This window comes from Pyxicephalus adspersus, chromosome 2 (genome assembly GCF_032062135.1).
Source record: "Pyxicephalus adspersus chromosome 2, UCB_Pads_2.0, whole genome shotgun sequence".
Taxonomy (NCBI): Eukaryota; Metazoa; Chordata; class Amphibia; order Anura; family Pyxicephalidae; genus Pyxicephalus; species Pyxicephalus adspersus.
The window spans coordinates 24,901,598-24,926,858 of record NC_092859.1 but is presented as its reverse complement, the minus strand read 5'-3'; the positions used below and the strand labels follow the sequence as shown (position 1 = coordinate 24,926,858).

Here is a 25,261-nt window from a genome sequence, read left to right as displayed (position 1 = left end):
CTCGTTCATGCATCGTGCAGTCTTTTGTCATTGGAATGGATAGTGAAAGATCTTTTCAAACCACAATTATTGCATGTGTGTGTGCAGCTTAAACCCCCATGGCGGTATTCCCTAGTGTGGCTCTGGGAATTTTATGTTCAAAAAGCGGTAACCCCGAGCCACACTCAGGGTAGGTAAAAAAAAAAAAAAAAAAATCCCACCTGCTCCCCACAATTCAGAGGTATCCTCCAGCGATCCCCGGCCGGCTTCTGCATCACGTCCTCGGCTTCATTGATGTGATGGGGGAAGAGTCGGTAGGCTAGGGAGGCGTGGCCTGGCGGGAAATATAAAAGCCTATTACATTGTAATCTGCTTTTAGCAAATTGATCACAGTGATAAAATTATAAAAAATAAATCCAAATAATAAATCCATAAGTTTTTTTTTTTTTATTGTACCCTTGTTTGGACAAGTTGATCATTTTTTAAAAATTCTTAGTAATTATTACGTTAAATTTATTGTTATATTATTTTATAATTTATTATATTATAATTTGTTTGATTTGTGTTTCAAACTTTATCATACCCGGGAGTTATTCCTAAGAATTACAGACCTAAAATATTAAAAACAAATTTCCACATAAATCAATGTACCGCTTTTGACATAAAAATATAGATATATTTAGACCGCCAGGGGGGTTAACAGCTGTGTAATGCTAGGGTCTGTCTGATTAGATACAAACTAAATTGATCAGAAGGATTACCTTGCTTTGGGTAATCTAAAGGAAACTGTACAGCCGGGTTGTAACATGTTTATTGTGGGCCTTTTGAATATTGTACAGCTAGGTTGTGAGGAGTACTTGGATTTATTTGAGCAACATTTTTGCCTTTTGAGATCTTGGCTGATGTACTTCTACTCGTGTATAGCATACCTCGAATAAAGACTTTTTTTCCAGTAATGGTCATGATTCTTAATGGTGTATTAATAATTTATCTAAATATTGATAGTCACGCTTTTATAGCTTTACCTGTTAAAAATTGGCCTACATCAGATATTACAGCAGGTTTGTTATACATTCTTTGATCGTCTTACAGTAAGCAAGGCTGCGTTGCACTAGTTAGGTTATGTACATATGACACAAACACGATCATTAAACTAGGAAACTACAAGTTATATTGATCTGCAGCAAGAATGTGCACACGTTTTCAGATATGACACATACATGATGCATTTCCTCTAGAGTCCAGGTAGCCTGGGAAAGTGCAATACACCAGAATTGCTTAGCTGCTGCATGCTCAGGCTTGTCAGATCGCACCTTGTTCCCATGTTGTCATTACAGAAGAATAATGTCCTCTTCCTCATCAACTTCAAATCCACTCATGGATTCAGCCTTTTTCTACCCTTAGTATCTAAATTTTAATGTCTTGTCACTCTTTTGTGCAGATTTAGATGAACAAAAATACTAACTGTGTTAAAGCACAAATTATTTTAAGAATTGTGCAAAGCTGCAGTTGGCAGATTTATTAAGCAGATTGGCAACCTATTTTTTTTTGTTCTTTCAGTCCTGAGAAGTCACTTGGAGGTGATTTTGCACATCTCTTTTTATTTTGAAGGCATACTGTATTCATGGGGATAGTTCAACTTTGTAGACTACATATTGAAGGGTTGTCCTTTTGGCAGTTGCTAATTCTGACTGCACGGTGCTAAAAGCTGGGTACTCACGTCCAATGCTTCTCGCCCGATAATCGGCTCAGGGCCGATATCGAATGAGAATCTGGCGTGTGTACATCGCCCGAACGACCATCCTGGCGGATCCATGGACGGCGAACAATCCTAATGAAAGTGAAGAGGGAGAGCACGCAGCATGGTGCCATTCCGTCTTTCTCCCTTCTATTGAGCAGAACGGTGCTGTATGTACAGCACCGTTCATGCATCGTGCAGTCCTTAGTCGTTGGAAAGGATCGTGAAAGATCCTTTCCAACAACAATAATTGCATGTGTGTATGTAGCTAAAGTCCAGATTTTTGCATTAGTTTTATGTGTTTGTCTTGTCTTGATTTTTTTAGAACTTAATGTATTTCTCTTCATGACCTTATCAGTCTCACACTGTCGTGGAGGATATTTAGCCCACTTTTTTCGTACAATATTGCTTCAGTTTATTGAGGTTTGCAAGCATTAAGTTATGCACAGGTGATGAGTTATTATAATCAGGTTGCGGTCTGAACTTTGGGCCATTTCAACACCCTAACTCTTTTTAGTTAAAGCCCTTCAGTTGTAGATTTAAACAATATGCTTGTTCTGTTTTATGAACCAATTTCAGCCCAGCGTCATCTGTTGTACACATGTCCTCACTTTGACTCAAATGTTGCATTGTGTGGCTGAAAAACAATCCCCGATCATTACCCAATCCGCCATTTTGCTTGACAGTTGTAACAAGCCATACTTCAACTATCTCCACCAGCCTGGGACTCTGTAGTAGCAAGATGCAACACACTAATGAATTTATCTTTCACTCTTTCTCCTCTGTTCAGCTTGCTAATTAGCCATTTAGCACTGCTTTGCACTGCCTGGAGTTCAGCTTTAACAGTAAATGTGCATTGCTATGCTTTATTTTGGTCAGTTTATTGCAGTGGATGAAGTGTGCTCATTGTCCCCTGCATTGGCCTGTTTGTTACATGATCACCACAGAATGTTGGCAAGATTAAACCTTAGCTTCTACTCTCCTAGATGTATCGATACTCCTGCGTTAACGCTGAGAAATCTGAGATTGGCTTGTTATGCCAAGATTGTGAGTGCCAGCGGAAGGGAATCCACACCTCACATGGGTTAATTTTGTGTACAGGAGCTCAGTGATTAGAAGTTGGCTGACTAACAGATTGTTATAGTAACAAACTACCCAAGGATTGGCAGTAAACAGACACAGCTTTTCCAGGAGAGCCTCAAAACTACAGAGACCAACTAAGACAAATATACATTGGCTTGAACATGACAAAATAAATTTATTATTGCACTTTGCCTAAATCTAAACTATTCATTTAAAATGTACCCTTTAGCTTCAGAGGAAAAGCTCCAAGCCTTGGTTTGCTGCCTCAACAGACAGTAAAGAATACAAAAAAATACATATAAAAACTTTGTGGTCAGTATGTTGACCCCCCCCCCCCCCCCCCAAAAAAAAAAAAATTGACAAGATTGTGCATACGCTAAAAGTTGTTAGGATATCTTTGCTTTTTGTGCATCTTTTGGTTTTGCCAAAGCTCTTAATTTCCTGTAGTTGCAGTGTTCTCCCTGCATTCTTAGTTCTCTTATGCTGGTTCTAAAGAGCATCGCTAAAGCATAAGGAGGAAGTGGTAAATCAAGAGAATGAGGCAGAGAGCGTTAAGTTTACCTCAATACAGAATGGAATGTCCTAAACTAAGGTGTTGTAGGCTTATTGGATACCTGGATCTGCAATGGAACTATCGGATTTGGTTGGGTTTTGTGAAGTATAATGTCTGACATAACAGTACTTTGTATGAAGAGAAATGCTGGATGGTATTTCCAAAGTATTGCAGCAGCCAGTGTTGGAATTTAAATGATCTGTGTAGAATGTAGTGTCCAGCAAATGATGATGAAGAACACACTGCTACTTTTCTCTTTCCATGTCGGTGTCAGAATTTGTGAGCTAATGTTCAAAAATGCAACTCTTGGTGTTTGTTTTCAAGAATATTTGTTTAGTCAAATAGTTTTTCATTGCGCAAATGGATCATAATTAATTTATCTGTTGGGGCTTCTTTCCAACCTTCTTCTGTTTGGTAAATTTCTGCAATATGCGCACATTATTTGTTGTCAGCAAGTTTAAAGGATAACACATTGGAAGTGTGCATGTTAACTTGCACCGTTTTTTTTTTTTTTTTCTCCAATTTATGTGCCTCCAATACTATTTTTTTTCCTTTCTTTGTGTCAATGACACAGGTTATATATGTTGGTTAATTTTTCCATGTGTGGTACTGTTTGCAGAATTTGCAACTGCTCGTTACAACTGTGTAAGCTGGGCAAATGTGGAAACAAATTTCTCTTTAAATTTAGTCTATAACTGTACTACATTCTTGAAATTCTGGTTTTAAAGATAAACCTATTTCATTATTTTTTATTGAAACTAAAGGCGAAGATTTTCTGTAGAGCTCTTCGTTCAATGCGATTTCTGTACTGTATATTGTATTGTATATTGTATTTATAACTAAATTGGTTATATAGTTTATATATACTTAGCCTATTAACTGTTGGCAATAACAGCAGTTGGAATGTTGGAGTCCCAATTATTTATTGATTTATAGGTTCTAGGCTTATTATAACCTGCATCGAAATAAAGGCTATGGGAAGTTATTTATTTATTTTTTTTTTGGAGATAAACCTAAGAAATGTTGACTGGTTCTCTTTTAAGATACCATAATTTGGTTTCACTCGTATAACTGGAACAAGCATTCAGATAACAATGTGACAAATTGTTCTGGAATTAGCTGAACACCTGAGCTTCATACACATTCCTGGTCAGTGATTCAGAAGGTTTTAAATGCAGTTAGAAATGGCAGCTTACAAAGAAGTCCACTTTAAGGAAAGGAAATGTTCCTAGTAGTACAGACTGCAAAATATTGTCAACCCTTTACTCCAATCACAAGCACAGACTCTGCTTGATAATCTACCTAGGCCAGATGAGCCAGGTTTTTGACCACCTCTTAACCTAAAAGTGCCATAAGTAGCATAGAGCATCATGATTTTTACATCATAGGGGTTTTTAATTTTAATTCTTCTGAGGACCACAGGAAGTAATAGAAGATATCTACAAGAAAATAGAACATGTCACAGTTGTTCAATTAAGTTTCCTCTTATCTCTCATCCAGTCCCTTTCCTGAGGTGTATTGCATGTATATGACACAGTGGATTTATGATCTACATATCAAAATGGGAAAATTGAGGTTTGCTTTGAAAGTTTGATATGGTGTCGTAGCCCATCTTTGGTTCAGGATTATAAAGAAACTTATACATATATGTACAAATATACAATTTTAATAGTGATACTTGAAATTAGCATTTTTTTTTTATCTGCTTTAAAATTAATTTGTCTTGGAATGGTCTTTCATGCAAAGTCCCTTGCTTTTAGTACTTTATAATTCTGCATACTTGTATTAGTTACTCCAGAGTAAGGGTTTTCAGTGTTATTTTAGCCTATTAAATATGATGGCTTTTATAGGAATAAACTTAAATTACGCAAACATTTTCCTGTTGCTCCATTCTTAACAATTACTGCTTATCCTTGTCTAAATAGTAATGTCTTTGTGCTGATTTAGATTTATATCATATGTTAATTGTTTAAAATTTATACTAGCATAGTTTCTTATCAATACAAACTTGTCATCAAAGATAGATTGGAGTAAAGATCAATAAAAGTAGAACATTTTCAAGGTAACTATTGACACGCAAGGAAATTGTCCATTAGTGCAGCTTTTATGTTACATTTGAATTCTCCTTTTCTGTAAACCATATTGCCAGAATTGGCAGGTATCTTGCAAATGGTAACCCCAAGGCAAGTAGCTATTTACACAGTTGAAATGATATGACTTTTTACTTGTTAGAGATCCTGTAATTCTAAGCCATCGTCTCCTCTTAGTGTGTGCCCTGCAGCAGACACAGATTTGGTTTATAGTTCTGCACTTTGTTCCTTGGTGCAGGTGCTGCTGTGTAAAGATTTAGGGTGATCTATAAACATTTTGAAAATTAGGTCAAAAATATTTAACTGTTTTAAACAAACTATGTAAGTGCGTTAATTGGTGTTTGATTTCATACTGGTAGTTTGGTCTTTAGCAGGTATAAGGACGGTGAGACTGGTAAGGCTGTAAACATGTTTAACTTCTGTTGCTGCAACCTTTCTAGTGACAGATAAATGAACGAGTGCTTTACACACTCGTGTTTTATAGAGTGGAGAAGGTGGAGGACGAGTAGGCACTGATTTGCTCTCTATTGAATTGCACAGTCATTCACTGATACGCCAGGATGGATCAATGAAGACATGGGAGGACCGGTGTACACACTTTCCAGACAACACTGTGTGCATGTGACCTTAGTTTTTACCAGAGGCTGCAGATACAGCTTGCTTATCAGGGAGGCAGGGGCAACTTAAGTAGTAGATAAGTTTATTTAACTTGTTCCATTGACAATTTCCTTGTGAGGCCTCTTGTCAACTGGGGTGTTTTTTGTTATAACTTCATATGATGATTGCTATGCCTCCTGAGTGAGTCAAGTACTTCAGTTTTCTGGTATCTGCCCATTCTTCTGTTGAATTTAGAAGTTTGAAAAGTTGGAAGCTCTTTTAAACTGAATGGGTCATTTCTATAAGGGTGGAGGATTTATCATGCATTCCCTATCTATATATATTTTTTTTTAAATAAAGAAAAGGCTTTTAATGTATTGAAGCCAGCTTTGGTAATACTAAATTACAAACACATGTCTCTCCCCCCAACGATGTCATGTGGCTCAGCCAGGAAAATGTTCAATGTAAACAAAGGCGTTAATGGAAGCAAGGTATGCCAGCATTATGCATGTTACACTGCTCTTGTGTTTGACTAGTTCAAATTTGTTCTAGATAGTAAAGTTAGGTATTCCAAAAAGAACAAAAAAATGACAGGTAAATATAACTAAGTGTATAGAACCAAATTATCAAAATAAATCCTCTATAGGAGGAAAAAAACTAAAACTCCTAAATGATTTCATCTAAAATTCTAAGCCCTATTAGAAATTGGTGAGGTCATGTCTAGCAGAATTAGGCCTAATTTGTCAATATATTTCATGCACATGGATGACTTTTGCAGTTTGCACTACCTGGATGTCATACTGCAAGGACAATATTATTTTTATTAATATTTTTATTACCAATAGATTTCATATATCTGTATATCTGCCTGTAAAGAATCAGGAAAGTGGTATAGGCAGTATCTTTGCTGCTCCCTTCTCCTTGATTAGCTGTTTATAAATCCTGGATGCATCTTATCGTGACTTTTTTTATTTCTATTTGGGGGTTGGCAAGCCTTTCACTCCAAGCCAGAGTTGGATAGGTACTAAACATTCTGGAAGCCTAGGAGCGAGTCAGCTGGAATATAGAAAAAAACAAAACCAAAAACGTTTTTTGTATGCAGAAATCTTCCAAAAGATTCATCAGTACATCCAGTCTTAACCTGCACAACTATAGGTAAAGTAGATCGCTTTAATATTTTTGATTGTTTTTTTGCTTACAGACCAGACATGTTTATGTAGATTCTTTGCAGATTGAGCAGGCTGGAGGCACATATGTCCGTTTCCCCTTTGACATTACTAGGAAAAGCGAGCAATGCCCATGTAATGTGAACATGAAATAGGGAACTACAGACCAAACTATTCCACTCTACAGGACAGGTGTTGACCTGGGAACAGCTTTGTCATGTTACCAGAATATTAGGTACAGTAGGTATTAAAGGCTTTTTGAAGGAGTTTGAGCTTTTTCTTTTAAAATTAAAAGGTATAAGATAGGTATAGTTAGATCTTTTTCTATCCCAAGACGAGTTTAAATTCACATTTTAGTTTTAGATTTGAACTTTACTCTTTTTGGATAGGCGATGGGTTAAATTTCTGCTTCTCTATATGATTGTGTTTGTTATCCTTTAATTGCAAATTGCATGAGCAGATTACGGAATTAATTTTATCTGGAGACATATTTTCTGCTCTCTGTATAATCCACAGCCTATGTAGTGGGGAATGAGCTAATGTGTTTTTCTAAACTGAAACAATCTGTAGGGTTATGAAGTGTATTTCACTTGCAGAGTATTTAGTGTTTTCCAATTCGCTGCATTGTGACCCAAATTTTCAGTAACCCACTGAAATTGGTTGTGCACCCGGCTAAAAGGGGCTGGGGAGAATCCTGCCATGGGAATATTACCTCTTACACTGCTTGCAATTGAGTAGAATGCCAACCTTACAAAGAGCCAAAAAGATCATTGGTGTTACTTAAATTGACTTTAGAACAGGGTTGTCACACTGTGGCCTTGGGGCCAAATCTGGCCCCCACATCATTTTTTTTTTTTTGTCCCCCAAAGGAATCTTAAATATGAACTGCAGCTGGCCCGCTGCTGCATTGAAATGGCGCCGCTACTACAATTCCCGGCATCAAACGCGTCTATAGGCATCAGTGGCCTCTCTACCTATGCGTGGCCCCGCATTGTACTGTTTTATACATGAAAGTAATGCTGGGAATTTTGATAGCGGTGCTATTTCAATGAAGAGGGAGTTTAAATGGCGGGTCACTCATAAGATTTAGCTCTGCATTGGCCGCGTTTGGCATTTCCAGAACTCCCACTCCGCTCCTCTTTTTCCTTACTACTCCAAGGCATGGACTTGAATGGTTGGATTTTCATAGAAGAATATTGTTTTTTTTGTTAGGCTGTGCAAAAAAAGGTTACCATTAAAATTTAACTTAGGCTACAAATATAGAAAGAGATAAGATTTTATCTTATTTTATTTTTTATTTTGGTATGCCTCTTTATTATAAGCTTGTTCCAGATTGAATGTGAAGCAAAACTTCTTTCATTCCATATGAAAATGGTTTATATCTAATGAGAAGAAAAAATTTCCTCAATTTCTTCAATAAATTTTAAGGTTGGCCCGCAACTTTGTCTAAGTTTTTAATTTTGGCCCTCTGTGTATTTGAGTTTGAAACCCCTGCCCTAGAGGTACAGATTGACTTGCTCATGGAAACCCTAGAGTTCCATGGAACCCTGGTTAGGAAACACCAGTCTAGGTTTGTAACATGGCACAATTCACAAAATCTGTGTAATCATTTTGCATGCCTTCTATGTTCTCGGGTGCAATTTTATGAGAGAATTCTGGAAATGTGCAGGTGATTACACACCAAACATTTACTTCAAATGTTTACATTGTCTGTAAAAACACAGAAGCATTGCTGTTTTGCAGCTCCAGTAATTGAATTTAGGTGAACTTGGCATTTATATGATTTGTTGAAAGCATGATTTATTCTTGTTAGCTTTCTATCTGTTAAAACAATGACCATGTTGATCACACAAACGTGTTCGGCGCAGTGAGAGGGGGCAATAGGTGCCCAGACAGCAATCCGGTTAGAAAACATACACAGTCTGATTAATAAATAACAAAATTATTCCAACATGGAAAATCAGGGTGTGGGTTCATTTTTATGTTATCTAAATGGGGGGCTGGTTCCGGTGTATATATCCCACTGGTGGAATTTAAAGAGGTGTGCCATTTATTTACAAAATAGTTTCCATTTGTAATACTTTCCACTGGGCAATAAAACCTAATTCTATACAGCTCTGATTTAAAAAGGTCCTGAACTGTGGATGCTGTGCCCAAAGAAAAGCCAAGCAGAGGACAAAGTAATACCTGCCACTATTGTGTGTGTTCTCCTCTCCTTTCATATAATCTTTCTCCCATTACTATCCTACTAAGCTTTGTGAATCTGTTTTGAGGCAGGGCTCTGCTTCCTCTTGTCTGTTTCCCCTGGATAAATGATAACCAAAGGAGCAAAGATGACCATTACAAAGCCAAACTGGGTTTTCAAAATAAGGATTTTAGAGAAGATATAGAGACCCAATGATTGGGAAATTCATAAACAAATAGTGAAGCTGGTCTCCACTGTTCCTTGCATATGAAAATGTTATTCATGGAGCCAACTGCTGTTGTAATAGAGTATATATACCCAATTCATGTTTAACTAGAATGCAACACCCTATATACACCTGTAGTTCTGGTCGAGCAGTTGGTTCAGGGGTTCCATGGATGTCAAATCTCTTGTTTTTGAGATGTGTGGTAGGATTCCATCAATTGCAAGAAGGCACATCTGTGGCACAAGTAACATTGAAATGGGGTTTGATGTGTTTGCAGATTGCATAAGAGGTACCTCAGCATTATTATAATATAATTATACAGCATTTATATAGCGCCAACATATTACACAGTGCTGTACATTGTAAATGACAGACTGACACGAACAATGAAACGGAAGGGGAGGACCCTACTCAGAAGAGCTTACAATCTAAGAGCAGTGGGAAGTAGCAAACAATAAGAGTGACAGCATAATTATTAATGTAGGTGCACTTGATTGAGTTGGCTCGTGACCAAAAAAAAAATATATAAAACCGATATGTAGTTTCCCTGTGCACTGCTGCTTTGTAGCACAGGAGGCCTGGTTCAAAAGCTATTGAGGGACACGGCAGGAAGTTACAAATACATGGCTTGCATTTTCAGAAGTCTCTACTAAGGGAAGTTGTACAAAACATTAAATTGATCCTCTGCAAGGTGGATGTTTTTTCTGCACAATATAGGTTGCCTTATATATCTTAAGGTGCGTACACACTTCCAATTTTTATCGTTCCAATCGAACGATCGATTGGGCAAAAAATCGTTCGTAAAAAAGTAACCAACGACGCCGACGAACGAGGAAAGTCGCTGAAAACGAACGACCGGACCGACGGATCGGATTGGACGACGATCGTTGAACATCGTTCGTGTGTACGGTCGTTCGTTGATCGTCCATGTTCAGAGCATGCGTGATGAACGAACGTCCGTTCACTTTCCTGTCGTGCACATAGTTCCTCTATCGCTCAAACGATCGTATCTATTGTGTGTACAATATCTACGAACGATCGTGTCGTTATCTCTATGTGCAGGATCGGTGCTATACGATCGTTCGTATATATCGTGCATGAACGTTCGTCGTTCGTTTTCCAACGATAATAATTGGAAGTGTGTATGTAGCTTTACTTTTGCTTTTAATACATAATGGCTACTTAGCATTCTTAACACACATCTGAATTGTCAGAAAAGGAACCTACTTTCCTTTTTCTGCTGGCAGATATGATTATTAATGGATCTGTAGCTAGCCTTACAGCCTTGATGGGCCTTACAATAACATGTTTGACACACTATTAATGAGCAGTTGTAATAGCTGTATGGGACGGAACCACTTCATAGGGATTCCAACATAAAATAATTTAGGCATTTTTTTAGATTGCAGGACTGGCAGACAGGTTGTTTTATTGCAAATGGCACATAGCCCAACGCTCCTGCAATATATAAATTGTTATCTTTTCTATAACCCCTACTGAGCTGAACATGTGTAGTTCAGTGAACAATCCTGGCATACCTGGAGGGCTCGGCATGTACAGCTGAAAGTTATGTCAAACTGCCCTAGTAACTTAGAATGGCCAGCAATCCTGAACCCAGGCCAAGACCAGGTGACAATGCTTGATGACATTATTTGTCCCTTCTGTAATAAATATCCTGCATGATTGCAATTTTTATTTTTGAAGTTTGTTTCACTTTCAATGGCTGTATTTTAAGGTTTCAATTTATAAAAAAAAAAATCAAAGGGCAAAGTGTATGTATGTATGCATGTATATATCTCCTCCTGTATCACTGTCTGTATTAGTCTGTCATTTGCAATCCCTATTTAATGTACAGCGCTGCGTAATATGTTGGCGCTATATAAATCCTGTTTAATAATAATATAATAATATATAATAGTGAAAAAATTACTATGTATATATTCATGAATGATGAGTTTAATATTGGGCTGTTTTGGGTAAATTCTATTTATATGCAGCCAAATTTCACCCTTGATTACCTCCTATACTCTCACTGGCTCCTTTGTTGGCATCTTTAGTAATCTCACTCTTCGGCACAATTTTGTTTCCTAAGCTGCTGGATTCTTGTGGGATGAGAACATTGCAACCCACACAGACAAATCGGCATGCTCACTCCCAGTTCATGGTTGATTCTTTCCCAGCCTGTGATGACCTCTGGTTACCTCCGCTTGGTAACCTTGAGCCTCCTTTTCTCTTTAGGCTGGGACACTATCAATGCAGTAGACTGTCGCCCACTTCTAAATTTGAAACTCCTGCATTTGCCCTAAGTTGAGATAGTTTTTTTGGTTTGAAATACTTGGCCAATTTTGTCCTTGATAAATATATAATCTCAAGTTTAAAGATTAATTCTTATTAAAACACAGCTTTAAAAGTAATTTACTAAAAAGCAAGTTTATCAGCTTGGCAGTGGCTGCCTGGCAAAGTTACCAAAATAAGACTGGCTCAACAGAATTGAAAATCTTTTGGCGACACTACAGCTTAAGTAGATCCTTTAGCTGCCTGTTTTAAACCTTAAACATGTATTAAAGTGGAATTGAGAATACCTATTTTGCTTGCATGACACCTGAGAACCTAAACATCATGTAAACTTGCTTGGTTTGTGCTAAAAGTGTTTAGGGAGGGGTAAACATCCCTATTTGTCCCTTGTCAAGGGTCTATGCTTGTTTTGAATGTTTATTTTTTGTGATTGTGACCCAGAATGTTCCTGGTTTAGTCTGTCCGGCCCACAGCTTGCGATTTGTGTGTTCTGTGCTCCTGTAAACAGGCGATTGTCTGCTTGCCTCCAAGCGTAGAAACTGCAAAATCAAGTGATGGGGTTACCATGGCATTGCATTGTCCAGGAATTTGCATCCATTATTAAGCAGAGTGTTTTGTGCTTTTATGCTGGCTTGTCCTATACATTACTGTCAGCTAATCTGCCGGGGCTGTTTACTCTAGTGCATTGGAGATTTGGAACAGTTACCGGTGGTACTAGATGAGCATATAGCATCATGTTTTACTTTGGAAAAACTTTTAAGTTGAAATAAATGTAAAAAGTCCCTTCTACAATATAGAACTGCAGTGTTTTGTTTAATGTGCATGTCCAGCTTGCCATACATGACGCCAGTTGTCCTGTGGGCATGCAAGATTACTTGGTAGAAATGGCAGTGTCCACAGCAAAGCCAGGAGAGGTGGGGGAAAAAACATTCTGAACAAGCACGCAAGTTTATTTAATTGCAGAATGGACATCGCCTGTCTCTTCTGCAATAAAGTACCTGTCAGCTAGGACATGCTTCTCCCATACATGTTTTGTATAAGTATTTAGGACAGTTCAAATGACATCTGTAGTAAAGCCTTGGGGCTTTCTTGAAAAAGCATATGTATTTTCAGTTGAGTAGAACTTTAAAACAACTTTATTCCGATTGTTTATGATCTTTTCTAGGGTTACCAAATGTATGTTGTCCATTTTAAAATATGAAGTATATGCATATCTTCTATCTCCTTACATTTATTTTGCTTTACTTATTGCCTTATCAAAGAAATGAATATATACATGGGGTGGTTGCCTTTCATTTAATTTTCTCAGGGAGTATACAGCACTTTTGTAATAAGATATAAGGGTGAAAACATATTTGTTCATTGAGAATCTAAAAGAAAAAAGTATGAAGGGTTCATTTGGTGTTAAGGCTTCCACTGCAGAGAAGACTGCTCTTCGCATTTTAGTACAGCTAAAGATAATAGTTTTGTTGGAGTTGAGATCTTATTAGTGGAGTGTGAGATCTTTGCTGATCGCTGGTCTGCAGTTGTAACATAGTTCTAAGGCGCGGCATGTCAAACTACTGTGGAAGGTCCACTGCTCTCCTAGGGAAGTAATAAGTCTTTTTATGCTGCATATGCCAGGCACACATTTGGACAGCAATTAAAGGACTTTAACCAAAACTACAATTGAGCAATAAATGTCTCTAAAATAATAGGTTGTGCTGTAATTGCTCAGATATGTAAACAATTGCATTCATTAAATTCTCTGCATGTAAGTACATTGATATATATTGCTGGAGTCTTGTAACTCGCTGTGTCTGGCATCCAGATGTTCTATACACAGTGGCATGCTTTGGTTTCAGTCGGCTGGCCTGTTAGATGAGCCAAGGCAGACTGTGTTGCTGGGACAAAGCTACACATTGCTAAAAGGTCACAATTATGATAGAGTATTATAGGCTTCCTTTGTCTAGCACTCAGAAATGTAGATCTTTCTAAAGTCCTGTACATGCAGTAGATAAATGTTTAAAAAGAGCAATGTCTAATACATCGTCGGATAATCTTTTGAAGTCATTGGACACTTGGAATAATAATCCAAGATTATTCTCTTGATTATCTGTAATGCTCTGGTTTGTGTAAAGAATTTTCTTCTATGAATGATTGTTTAGCAGACTACACATGCTCCAGCAGAGGAAGGAGGAAGTGACTTCAGACTTGGAACACCATGAACATCCATAAATAAACGGAAAGTTTGCCCACCAGGCCAACAGTAACATTGATGTAAATTAGGTTTGGTTGGAGGGGGGTGACCTTTTAATTCCAACAATGTTAATATGTGAACAATTTATAGGATATCATAGGGATTAAAAGAATAAAGGCATCGGTCCCAAATGCAATCTTAACCATTGCTGATCCCTGAAAACAATCACATTTGTTGCTTTTGTATGAAATTGTGTGATTGGCTCAAACATTCCTTAATCTTTTATTTGCAGTTAATTTTATTTTAAATCTGTATGGGGCTTTAGTTTTATCATTTTTTTGTGTAGTATGAACTTGCTATAGTTACCTACTTTAGAAGCCATCAAAGATATGAAGGAAATGGTCAATAAATCAAAAGTTATAGAATAAAGGGTAAGTACAAATAAAGCAGTGGAGCCCCCACACTTTGATTAGAAGCATATAGACCTGGCCTTATATATGTATCGGTCATCTACTCTGTGTTTAATACTTTGTAAAACATAAACTGCCCCCCTATGATGAATCATGGCATCTCTAGCTCATTAGTTGTGCTTTTAGCTGTACATTTTTGATATAACATCTGCCCAAATCTCTGGAGCTACCTATTATTATCATCTCTACAGGCTACACTGATACTTAATAAATGTTGCTATAACTTTGGAAGTCACCTTTTACTTAAAGCTTTATAAGTTAGACAACTAGGCTGCTGGGATATGTGGAGTACACTCCTTGGACCTTCCGGGAATGAATCAACTCCCATGCACGGATTCACTGCCATGGCCATGTTAGTAATAGAATTGGTTCACATCTAAAGTTGTATCTCATAAGGACTTATGGGGATTGCCACTTTGTTAAATCAGCACATAACCGCAATGAAGGTTAATGGGCTGCATGTGCTACTTTAAAACTTGATGATCAGTTTCTCTACTAAGCTGCTTCTGATTGATAATTTAATCTGAGTAACTATTTCTATTTACTACTTGGGAAGTCCTTAACATTAGGCAACATAACCTGTTCCCTCTTCTATAAATACAATGCTCTTAGAGTGGGGAATTTAATGGAAATCTGAATATCGCCTTTATTTTTTGACAAAAGATGTCTTCCTGTTTCCTATCTCTAGATCAAAAAGAAAATGTTTCCTCCTAGATGAGATGCAGACAGTAAAACAAAATCTTTATAGCGGTTGCAACCATTTCCTTCTCTACCTAAAATTAAAAATGAGCTGAAATGCTTTTTTAAAATCATAATTATAGTGGAGTAGATGTGGGGTGTTTAGGTAATTTGTGTGTTAACTGTGTCCTTATGTGAATGGCACTATTTCTCTGTGAGCAGTTGTTCTGCTCTGCTGTTTGTACATTTGTGAGCCACGTATTTGTGGTGTGCTCAGCTGTGGCTGCCTCTGTTGGGACCAAAGTGCTATTGTTTACAGTAACAGGAAGGAATGGGCTACCCTGTAACATCCATTACTGGTTAGGTGGTTGGATATCAAATTATAGTAATGACAGAGCTGCTTGGATCAGGCTGATAGTTTTAGTCAGGAATAGCTGCTGTGCCATATAACATGTCTATCTAATTGTCTGTAAACCCAAGCCTCGTGTCCAGTACGTGGACAGACGCATATTCAGCTGTGAGCGTCCTGTGACCCTCCAGTTGCTGGGGGAAGTCCCAACAGTTGCTTGCTGGCTTCTTAGTTCTTTGGCAGCTTAAAGACCACAGGTTTATAGCTAATGCATGCAGACTAGTACCTAGGTGACCAGTTCGCAAATAAAATTATAGGTAGTGACAACTTTTTGAAGTAGGGACACATTCCCTTATTCTTTAAAGCCCATGGTTCCTCGACTATGGACATTTAACTATTTTACATATCATTGGTAAGCAGTAAAAAGGCTTTAAACAATCCAAATGTTTTGGCTTGAGTTCTGCTTTAAATTATAAATACTTTTTACATGTGTTAACGGCTTTCAATCAAATTTGCTAACCTCATGGTCCCACCTTCCCCCCCTCCATCTTTGTTCTCTTTAGGAAACATTACTAATTATTCCAGTTACATTTTCTACTACAATATTTTGCAAACATAGGCATATCTGCCTGCAGTGTTTTGTCTAGGAAATGATTCTATGTGTGTCTTTCTTGAATCCTTCAGTTTTCTGCAGGGAGGTGCGATAAGTATGAGGATTTAAAGGACTGCTTTATTTCAAATAAAGCTTTGAGGTGCGGCAGGCTAATTTTCTTCAGGCACATTTTTGTCCTTTCAGACCCCTCACTGTACTATATAGAATTTCATTTGGATTTAATAAAATTTTAGATTTTCCTTCCAAAATATTTGTTATACTTATTGGTCACCGTTGGTGCGTGCGCACACGATATAACATTTAGTGTGTTGGTCTTCCTGGAAGCATTCCTGGAAGAATTACTAGAATGGAGCGTATGTCGGCATAAATAAGTAAATGGCTTTGTGCATGGATATAGCAAAGGTTGCAGACTACTAATGTTTGCGTTGTGGTCCCTGCACATTTAAAATGCCCATGCAGAATCATTCTAGTTTTGTTCTATTGTGTATGTGCAAATGCTAGGAAGCGGTATTTTTTTTTTTTTGTATGAATTAGGCCTTTATCAAAGTTTTGTTGAAATATTTTGCTTGGGGAAAAAAAAAATATTTAAAAAAATCTTCAAATAGATTCAAAAGGTTCTGCAGGCCCTGTCTTGCACGTACAAAGCTCCCTAGTTCTCCTCTTTATGAAAGTGCTTCTTCAGTGTTTATGATGACTAGCAGCTTGGTAATTTTAAATTAGAATTCATAATAGCTTCTATTTTTGTCTCAACCCAGTGTAGCCGGCATAACATGTAATGGATTTGAAAGGTTGTGAGGAAAGACTTGAGCTCAGCTTCTAGAAACATTATCGAAGAAGTGTTTGCAAAGTATACAAATATTTGAAAACTGTAAGTGTGTATATAGAGCTCTTTTATGGCTTTGCTTGTTTCTCTAAAATGTGGGTTTTGCCCCAATGAGCACACTGACTACATTTAAATACATGTATACTTTCAAGGGTGGTGGGGGATTTCCAGGTCAGGAGTGGATCAGGGCATCCGTGAACTCTTGGACAGTTTGTGGCAAATTTTGGGAAAAGTTGGATGCACTCATGCATAATTTCCCATAGTCTCTATTGGGTTACATGTTGGGGTAAATTTGGAACCCCCAACAATGGCATCAATGTAAGTCCTTTTGGAAATGCCTACACTCAGTTGGCCTTAAAATGCCGTTATCTAACATGTGGAAGTACACGTGGCCCTCCAAGGATAGGCTTCCCAAACCATAACTGACCCACTGCTAAACTGATCATGCTGGATGATGTTGCAGGAAGCCTAACATTTAGCACAGTGTCAAGATTTTTCTGTGTCAAATGCTCGTGAGAACCTACATGTTGACCAATGTGAAACCTGCTAATTATAATGGTCATGATGTATTAACATGATCTGTGGTAAAACCATTTTCTTTGGTGCTTGCTTATAGTTCCTCTGAAAGCATGTGAATTTGTGTAAAAGACACCTTTCACTTTTACTCAATAAAACATAAAATGAAGTAGGTCCTGTAGTGTTCTTCAGTTTCAAGAGTAGAAAGGTCAGTTCCAGGACAAGATTCAAATAAATATCAAGTTTACTCATCTGCATTTCTTTTGTTGGATGTAGTTCATCCTGTGCTTGTGAAGGAGCACTCTCTTCAGCTGATGAGGAGCGCTCTTTTTACTCTGAGAGGAAGGCTTGTTAATTGTGCACATAAAAATGGTACATAGTTAAGACAATGAAATTAATAAATGATTTATTCTCTGTACAGGACCGCAAACTGTCTAAGTCTGAACGCCAGAGATTCAAGGAGGAAGCTGGTATGCTCAAGGGGCTTCAGCACCCCAACATTGTCCGCTTCTATGATTCTTGGGAGTCCACTTTAAAAGGCAAGAAGTGCATAGTGTTGGTGACAGAGCTAATGACCTCTGGGACGCTGAAAACGTAAGTGGCAGTTTTAAACTGTATCTTTTAAATTATTTTCAAGTTTTGATCTTGCTTTCGTTCACTAGTTGACATGGCACAACCTATTCCACCCACAGCCATATTTATTAAGAAGTCAATCTATTTCACCAAACAATCACTTCAGGTGAATCTTCCAGGGAACATGTGTTTTAAAAGTTAGCAGTTGATTCACCACCAGTGAATGTTTAAAAGTTCCAGTAAGGGCTCATTCCTCGCTATATTATTGTGATGCATTTTACTAAATACACATGCATTACATTTGCTTTGCAATCTTCATGCCATTGTTTCCTACAGTGTGTTTGAGGTGCTGTTAACGATAAATGGCAACCCAGTGCACCGAGCGCATGTGACGTTAATGCATGTATTTTTGCAAACATTTCTGTGCAGTGTTTAGCTGACTATTTAGGGGAAATGTATAAATTTAATTCTAAGGTCTTAAACATCAAAAAAGCAACACAACCTTGTGCATGCATTACAAATGTGGTTAGGCAGCACATATGCCTAAATTATAAAAAAGTTTATGGTGACTGTATAGCAAGCATAGCAATATAGCTCCATTTCATTTCATATTAAAGTTTCCATATCTATTTTACACTAGGCCTGACTTAATTTCTCACTCTATACCATTTTCTTTAAGCACATATTTTTATAAATTCCAAACTTTCTTAGAGATCCTACCAGTGACAGACCTTCTGTTTCCAGCTGGCAACACTTAAGTTGCAGTCACGCAATTAGCAGCATCACTGTCAACCTGAAGGTAAAGAACCTGAATAGAGCACATAAAAGTAGCTTTTTCCCCCAGTTATACTGTTTGTGAAACAGGCAATATTAAGTTTAAATTAGTAATAAATCTTTACGGCAAAGATCCTATTTCACTTTCAGTCCCAACATTTTCTTTACTTATCCAGTATTAATTTCAGAATTCCCTGCTTTCCTGGTGTTGGTTCTTCAGCATGTGTCCTTTTCAGGAGCATACATGTAGATTTGACTGGCAGGGCAGTCTAGCTCCTCAAAGATAGTGCAAAAGGGGTAGCCAGTTTTCCTAGCCTTTTAAATAAAATACATTTTGTTGTCTTGCATGTTGAATTGTATATTGCATCCCAGTGTCTCTGATCTTCTGTGGCCCATTTGCTGTTACTTTCTACCTTGTTGTACGCCAAAATAATAGTATGGCATTGCTCAATTTCCTGATGGTGACAACAGTAAAACATATGTGTGTAATGTATATTTAAATGACCAGTTGTCATTCCCATCCAGCCCATGTGACTGGAACAAGGCAGGGCCATAGGAGATGAGGAGTAAGTATTCTTACCCCTCTATACCAGAACAGGAATAAGTATGGGCCATCAAAGTAAAATTAGCAGGAATTTCTTTTACTAAAATAAAAGCTGGACATTTAAAAATTACTTTTAGAAATGACAGAAACAAGAAGGTTTATGTATTTTAGTGACAGTTAACTTTCGAGCACAGAAAATTAAACATCATATATAAATGTTTGAGAGCAAAATTTTTAATTCCTTTTTTTTTTAGAATTTTTTTTTTTTTTTAAATCAGCAACTTTCCAATACTTAGTTTAGTCACAATAACATTTTATTTTGTCATATGATTCTTGTGTTAGGTTATTTTGGAGCCCGGAGACAAGCAAAGTGATTGTGTTATTATATTTTCATGTTTTTCAGTTATTTTACCTGCTCTGTCTTTAGGCTTCAAACATTAACTGGGCAAATCTGCCTTCACGATTTCAAGTGGGATGTTTCTGTACTGGCTGCTGACGTTCATTAGGATTTAGCTGGGCTCAGGGGTGCATAAGTAATAATTTAAAACGTATAGAAATGCATACAGACCTTCAAGCAATGCATTTTAAAGAGAAGGTTTTCTAATTCTTGTTTGGTATCGACATGCAATTGAAAGCAACTTTATTTAAACACTGGGGAAATTTCCACTCTTTGTCAAGTCAGGTTACATTGCATGGGGTGGGTGTGATCATTCCCTTGAAATCTGGGACAGATTTGTGCTTGTGCTGTATGTAATTGTGTTGGCTCAACATAATCTTTACAAATCACAAACAGACTCTTTGTGCATGTAAAGAGCAGCAAGGAATTATCAGATGATATTCCATGAATCTGCTTTTACACTTTCGCCCCCTGCCTTCTTTGTCTTAAAGTTCATAAATCTCTGCTTTGTTTAAAACACGCGAAACATTAAATTCCTGCACAGGGTTCTGTGAGGCAAGATCCAATTTCTTCCTGAGGGGTGTCAGTCTGGGGCAGCAGGAAGTTTGGAAGGAAATGGGTGGGTTTCAGCCTGTTCTTTTGTGCATTTGAGGTCTGCACACAGGGAAAGAATGCTGAGAATTTGGGACAGTAAGCTTGCTCATTGTCAGCTCGTCCATCATCTCTTCACCATGTGCTGAATTCCCATTCAGGATAGCTACAGGCTCCCTCTGCTGGCAGGATTAGAAAAGTGTCAGGTTCTAAAGAATCAAAGTACAGTGCACTATCATTATGTGAATTTTTAATACTTAGCAACGCCTCACAATTGAAAAATCAGTTAGGTACTCCTTTAAAAATAAAAAATAAAATCTCCAAAACTCTGCTAGAATACTTGGCCTCTTCCTAAACTTTTTATATGACTATTGTTAGAACATGATATTGTGAGCTCTCTGGGCTGTTAAAATACATGACCCTTCATTTGCCACACTCCAGTCAAGAAGATCCCAGCCAGGACACTATCTGCATGGAGTTTGCAGGTTCTCCCTGTATCTTTGTGGGTTTCCTCTGGGTACTCTGGTTTTCTTCCCACATCCCAAAAACATGCAGTTAGGTTAATTGGCTTCCCCCTAAATTGACCCTAGACTACAGTAATGACATATGATTTTAGTAGGGATGTTAGATTGTGAGCTCCTTTGAAGGACAGTTGATGACACGACTATGGACTATGTACAGCGCTGCGTAATATGATGGTGCTATATAAATACTGTGTAATAATAATAATAATAAAAGATCAAATGAGGAATAGGCACAGGACACAAGACAGTAGGGCCTTTTTTTTTTTTTTTTTTTTTTTTTATGGCCAGGTTAACAGGTTTTTGTGCATTTACCAAATCGATATTACAAAACTCTTAAGTGGCATTTATAAAGGATCAAATGGAGCAAATAGGAGAAGTTCGTTGTGAAGGTGACATAAACTTCCCTGTGCCCTCAACTTGTTGTTGGCTTCTTTTATATGGTAGTATTTAAAGCGAAGCTGAAAAAGAAAGCATTAGTATTTTTTCAGTTGTAGATTTTTCTCACACACTCCTGTTTTTCTTTATGGATATGTCTAAATAACATATATGGATGTGTTTTTACTTCAGGTATCTCAAAAGGTTCAAGGTGATGAAACTAAAGGTTCTTCGCAGCTGGTGCCGTCAGATTCTCAAAGGACTTCAATTCCTCCATACACGAACCCCTCCCATCATCCACAGAGACCTAAAGTGTGACAATATCTTCATCACTGGCCCCACAGGCTCTGTGAAGATAGGAGACCTTGGCCTGGCCACGCTAAAAAGGGCATCATTTGCCAAGAGTGTCATAGGTAGGTCCATGGAAAGCTTTTCTTTTTTTTTTTTTTAAAGGGGGTCTTTTGTTTACCTTGAAAAGCATTGCCTGTTTTATCTGTAACGACCACAATCACTGATGGTGTTAATAATCTGCTCTACTTAATTTTCATGTTTACTCTGTCTGCTTTGTTTTGTGGAAGGCAGGGCTGGTAATCACCCCTTTCAGCTACAAGTCACAGTGGGAATTGAGCCAGTTTTCGCCTACTTTACCTAATAACCACTCTGGATCTCGCTTAGCTCTGTGAGTTGCGTCTACGCAAACGCACCAACAGCAGAGGGCGCCAGGAGGTCCGTATCTCTTGTGCAACGGTTAAACTAAATGCAACAATCTACACAGTATGTGTTTTTATTAAGAAAAAAAATAATTTACCAAAAGAACAGATTCCCACAGATGTTCTGTGCTTAAAGCGGATTTACTTGGTTCAGTCTTCGATATAATGAACAAGGTGACCTAAAACATTATCTACTTTTGTTAAACTTTGCAAAATGGTTCTCAAGTGACTGCAGTTGTCCTTTGCTCAGTTTGTTTCTCCTGCTTGGAAGCTGATCATTGTTTGAGGGAAGCTGCTAATTTTCTTTTCCAGGTAGTGTGAAAGCCATGCTTTGATATGTTTACAAAGCTTTTAGAAAAGCCCCCCTCTGTCTTTAAGACATGGAAAGCAGCAGCACCCTTGGTTATACAGCTCATCCTGACTACTTCTCTGTATTTCTGAGTGTTTTTCTGCCTGTAGGCCATGGCTCACCATTTTGGCTGCAGTAGGCCATTAGTATGTACTGCAGTTCACACCGTAAGTATGTGAAGAGAAGGTATCTGGTGAGTGGGCTTTTGCAGAAAACCATTTAAATTTCCATGAATGTGCTATCTGGACTCGTGGCAGTTTTCCATTGCAAGGTTTCTTCCCCATCCTTTAACCCATCCAGGTGAATGGAAAGTTGTGCATCAAGCTAGTCTGACTAACTAGTTCTCTTTTCCAACAGCGGGTGATATCGTCTTCCAGGTATGTGCAGTTATAGAATGAGTCTTTTTTTGTTTTTCTTTTGGTATTGCTGTTTTCTAGATGCTGTAGCAGGTAATGGGCAAGACGGCTCATTGCATCTCTCCATTTACTTGGCGATGGAAGAAAATAATAAATTCGCTTTAACCCAAGGAGCATATGATAGTTTATTGTTAATTCAGCCTAAATGTATTCCACATCACATTTATCCCTACCTCCCGTAAGTCTGAGGCCTTGCAATGGAAGACTTGTTAATCATTTTTTCTTTACAGTCTGACTAAGAAGCTCTCCTCCTCTTTTTTTCTTTGCCCCCGCTTTCTGTCTCACAGGTCACCTGCCCCGAATTGTCGCGGTGAGTAGCGCCTCCAGCATCCTGCTCGATATCAGAAAATTTAGAGTCTCTGAACCGTTCTTTTAATTTAAGGTACCCCTGAGTTCATGGCGCCTGAGATGTATGAGGAGAAATACGATGAATCGGTAGACGTGTATGCTTTTGGGATGTGCATGCTTGAGATGGCCACTTCTGAATATCCTTACTCCGAGTGCCAAAATGCTGCGCAGATCTACCGTCGTGTCACAAGTGTAAGTGTTCTTTTGCTGTCTCTGCCACATCGACACAGATGGGTCCCGCTGGGTGGTTCGTAAGAAAAACTTGAAAGAAATAAATATTAAAATATCCTTCACTTGTGTACTTATTCTGCTACAGAGTGTGTTGCATAAAATTACATTACATTATCTAGTATTTTTTACTTGGATTCAATCAATACAGGTAATAACATGAATGTCATTTTTTCCAAATTATACATCAGTGTGAAGAAACGATAAAAATCACACTGATAAGTGATGTCTGAACTACTGATTCGGAAAGGTCTGATTCATAACCTATAACTATATCCACAGCCAGGCAAGATCTTAATTGTAGCCTCCGTAACAGGTTTTCTGTAGGACTTTTCATTTTTTAGTTACTGTTTTTTAGTTTACTATCAGTGATTATTACTGCACTGTCTACCACATATCTGTCACCTTAGTACCTTCAGTTCAAATATTCATAAGTGCAAATAAAATGAAAGTGATCCTAGCATTCAAACATATCAGACTTGAGGTTACATTTTGCACACAGGTGTTAAATTATCATCAAAGAGTTTGTGTGATAATATCATACTATTTAGCTGCTTACTGTATGCAGTTGCAGACTGTATGAAGAACCTTAGTGTAATGTTTTCCTTTGTGTCTGCTGTTAATTTATCTCGCAATTTATTTAATTCCCAGTAGGTGGCAGCAGTTTCCATGATGCTTCTTTTTGTCTATTTATAGGCTACCCTGTAGCTGTTTGCAGCAAGGGCATTTATAGTTACCAGGAAGATGTTATCACACTGCTGCTGTTTCCATTGACACAGGTTCTGTCACTTGTATTGTTCTAAGGCCGTCTGTAGACATAAAATGGCTGATAAAAAGAACTAGCAGCTCACGGTTATCCTGTGCTGCTCAGGCAACTTATTTCTACTTCTCTAGAAATTGGTTGACTTCAGTCAGACATGGAATTTTTTCTATATTTGACCTTTACAGAATGGAAGTGGATAGTGATTACTTCATGGCTGTGGATAGTGAAGAGAATTCTATAAAATGTAGATGTACAAGCGGGGTAGTACTGACATGTTTCCTCTTAATACAAAGCCAGATGACAATGCATTTGTATACTGTAGAAGCATTATGGATATGCTAGAAACGGCTAACGTAGGGAATCTAAACCTTGCTCAATGGTTGTGTCTTTAAAGGGCCAGTAATCACAAATTAAAGCTAACTCTAAAAAAAAAAAAAAAAAAAAAAAAAAGGGTAAAAAACCTGGTTCAGCCACAATTTTTCTGAGCTGAATGACAGTGTCCATTCAACATCAGCTGGCTTAGGTTTACAGGAATATGATTTGAGGACATCCTTCAATTCATTCTGCATTACACATCATTACATACATCATTACAAATCGCCCACTGTTAGAACAGAAGAAAAGGGCCCAGAATGTCATGTGATCAGATCAGGTACTTGGACAAAAAAGTTAAAAAGGAAAAAAAAAGCTCCCCAGTACATGTAGTTTGTTCAACCTTGAATTGGGCTTTAAATTAGTTATCCTTGGTGGGATTTGATGTAAAAATAATGGACTGGAAACACTGGACTTTAACCCCCCTAGCAGTAATACGGAGTGTGACTCTGGGTGGATTTTACCTGCAAATAGCGGTAATCCCGAGTGGCACTCAGGGTAGCTTTCACCTAAAAAAAAAAAAAAAAAAAAACACAACCCACTTTCCTTGCTCTATTGTTGTCCTCCGTCGTCCTGCTGGTCCCCGCAGGTCCTGGGGACATGTTCTGCTCTTCTGATCTCCATCCGGCGAATGCAGAGACGATCTCTCGGGTTTTTACCCCATAACGTCAGTGCGGGCGGGTGGATTGGCGGGAAATTCAAATAATTTTGAACTGGAGTCCAATACAAAGAAATTTTCACTATATATATATATATA

General features: G+C 37.8%; 1 protein-coding gene across 10 annotated transcripts in view; it reads left to right on the top strand.

Annotated features, from left to right (window-relative positions):
* Positions 1–25,261, top strand: part of WNK1 (WNK lysine deficient protein kinase 1) — a 93,536-nt gene that overhangs the window by 19,191 nt on the left and 49,084 nt on the right. For all 10 annotated transcript variants that reach the window (XM_072400075.1, XM_072400066.1, XM_072400074.1 and 7 more), the window contains exons 2-4: positions 17,962–18,134; positions 21,511–21,731; positions 23,176–23,333. In XM_072400075.1, the coding sequence (XP_072256176.1) occupies positions 17,962–18,134; positions 21,511–21,731; positions 23,176–23,333 (552 nt within the window). The remainder of the gene's footprint in view (positions 1–17,961; positions 18,135–21,510; positions 21,732–23,175; positions 23,334–25,261) is intronic.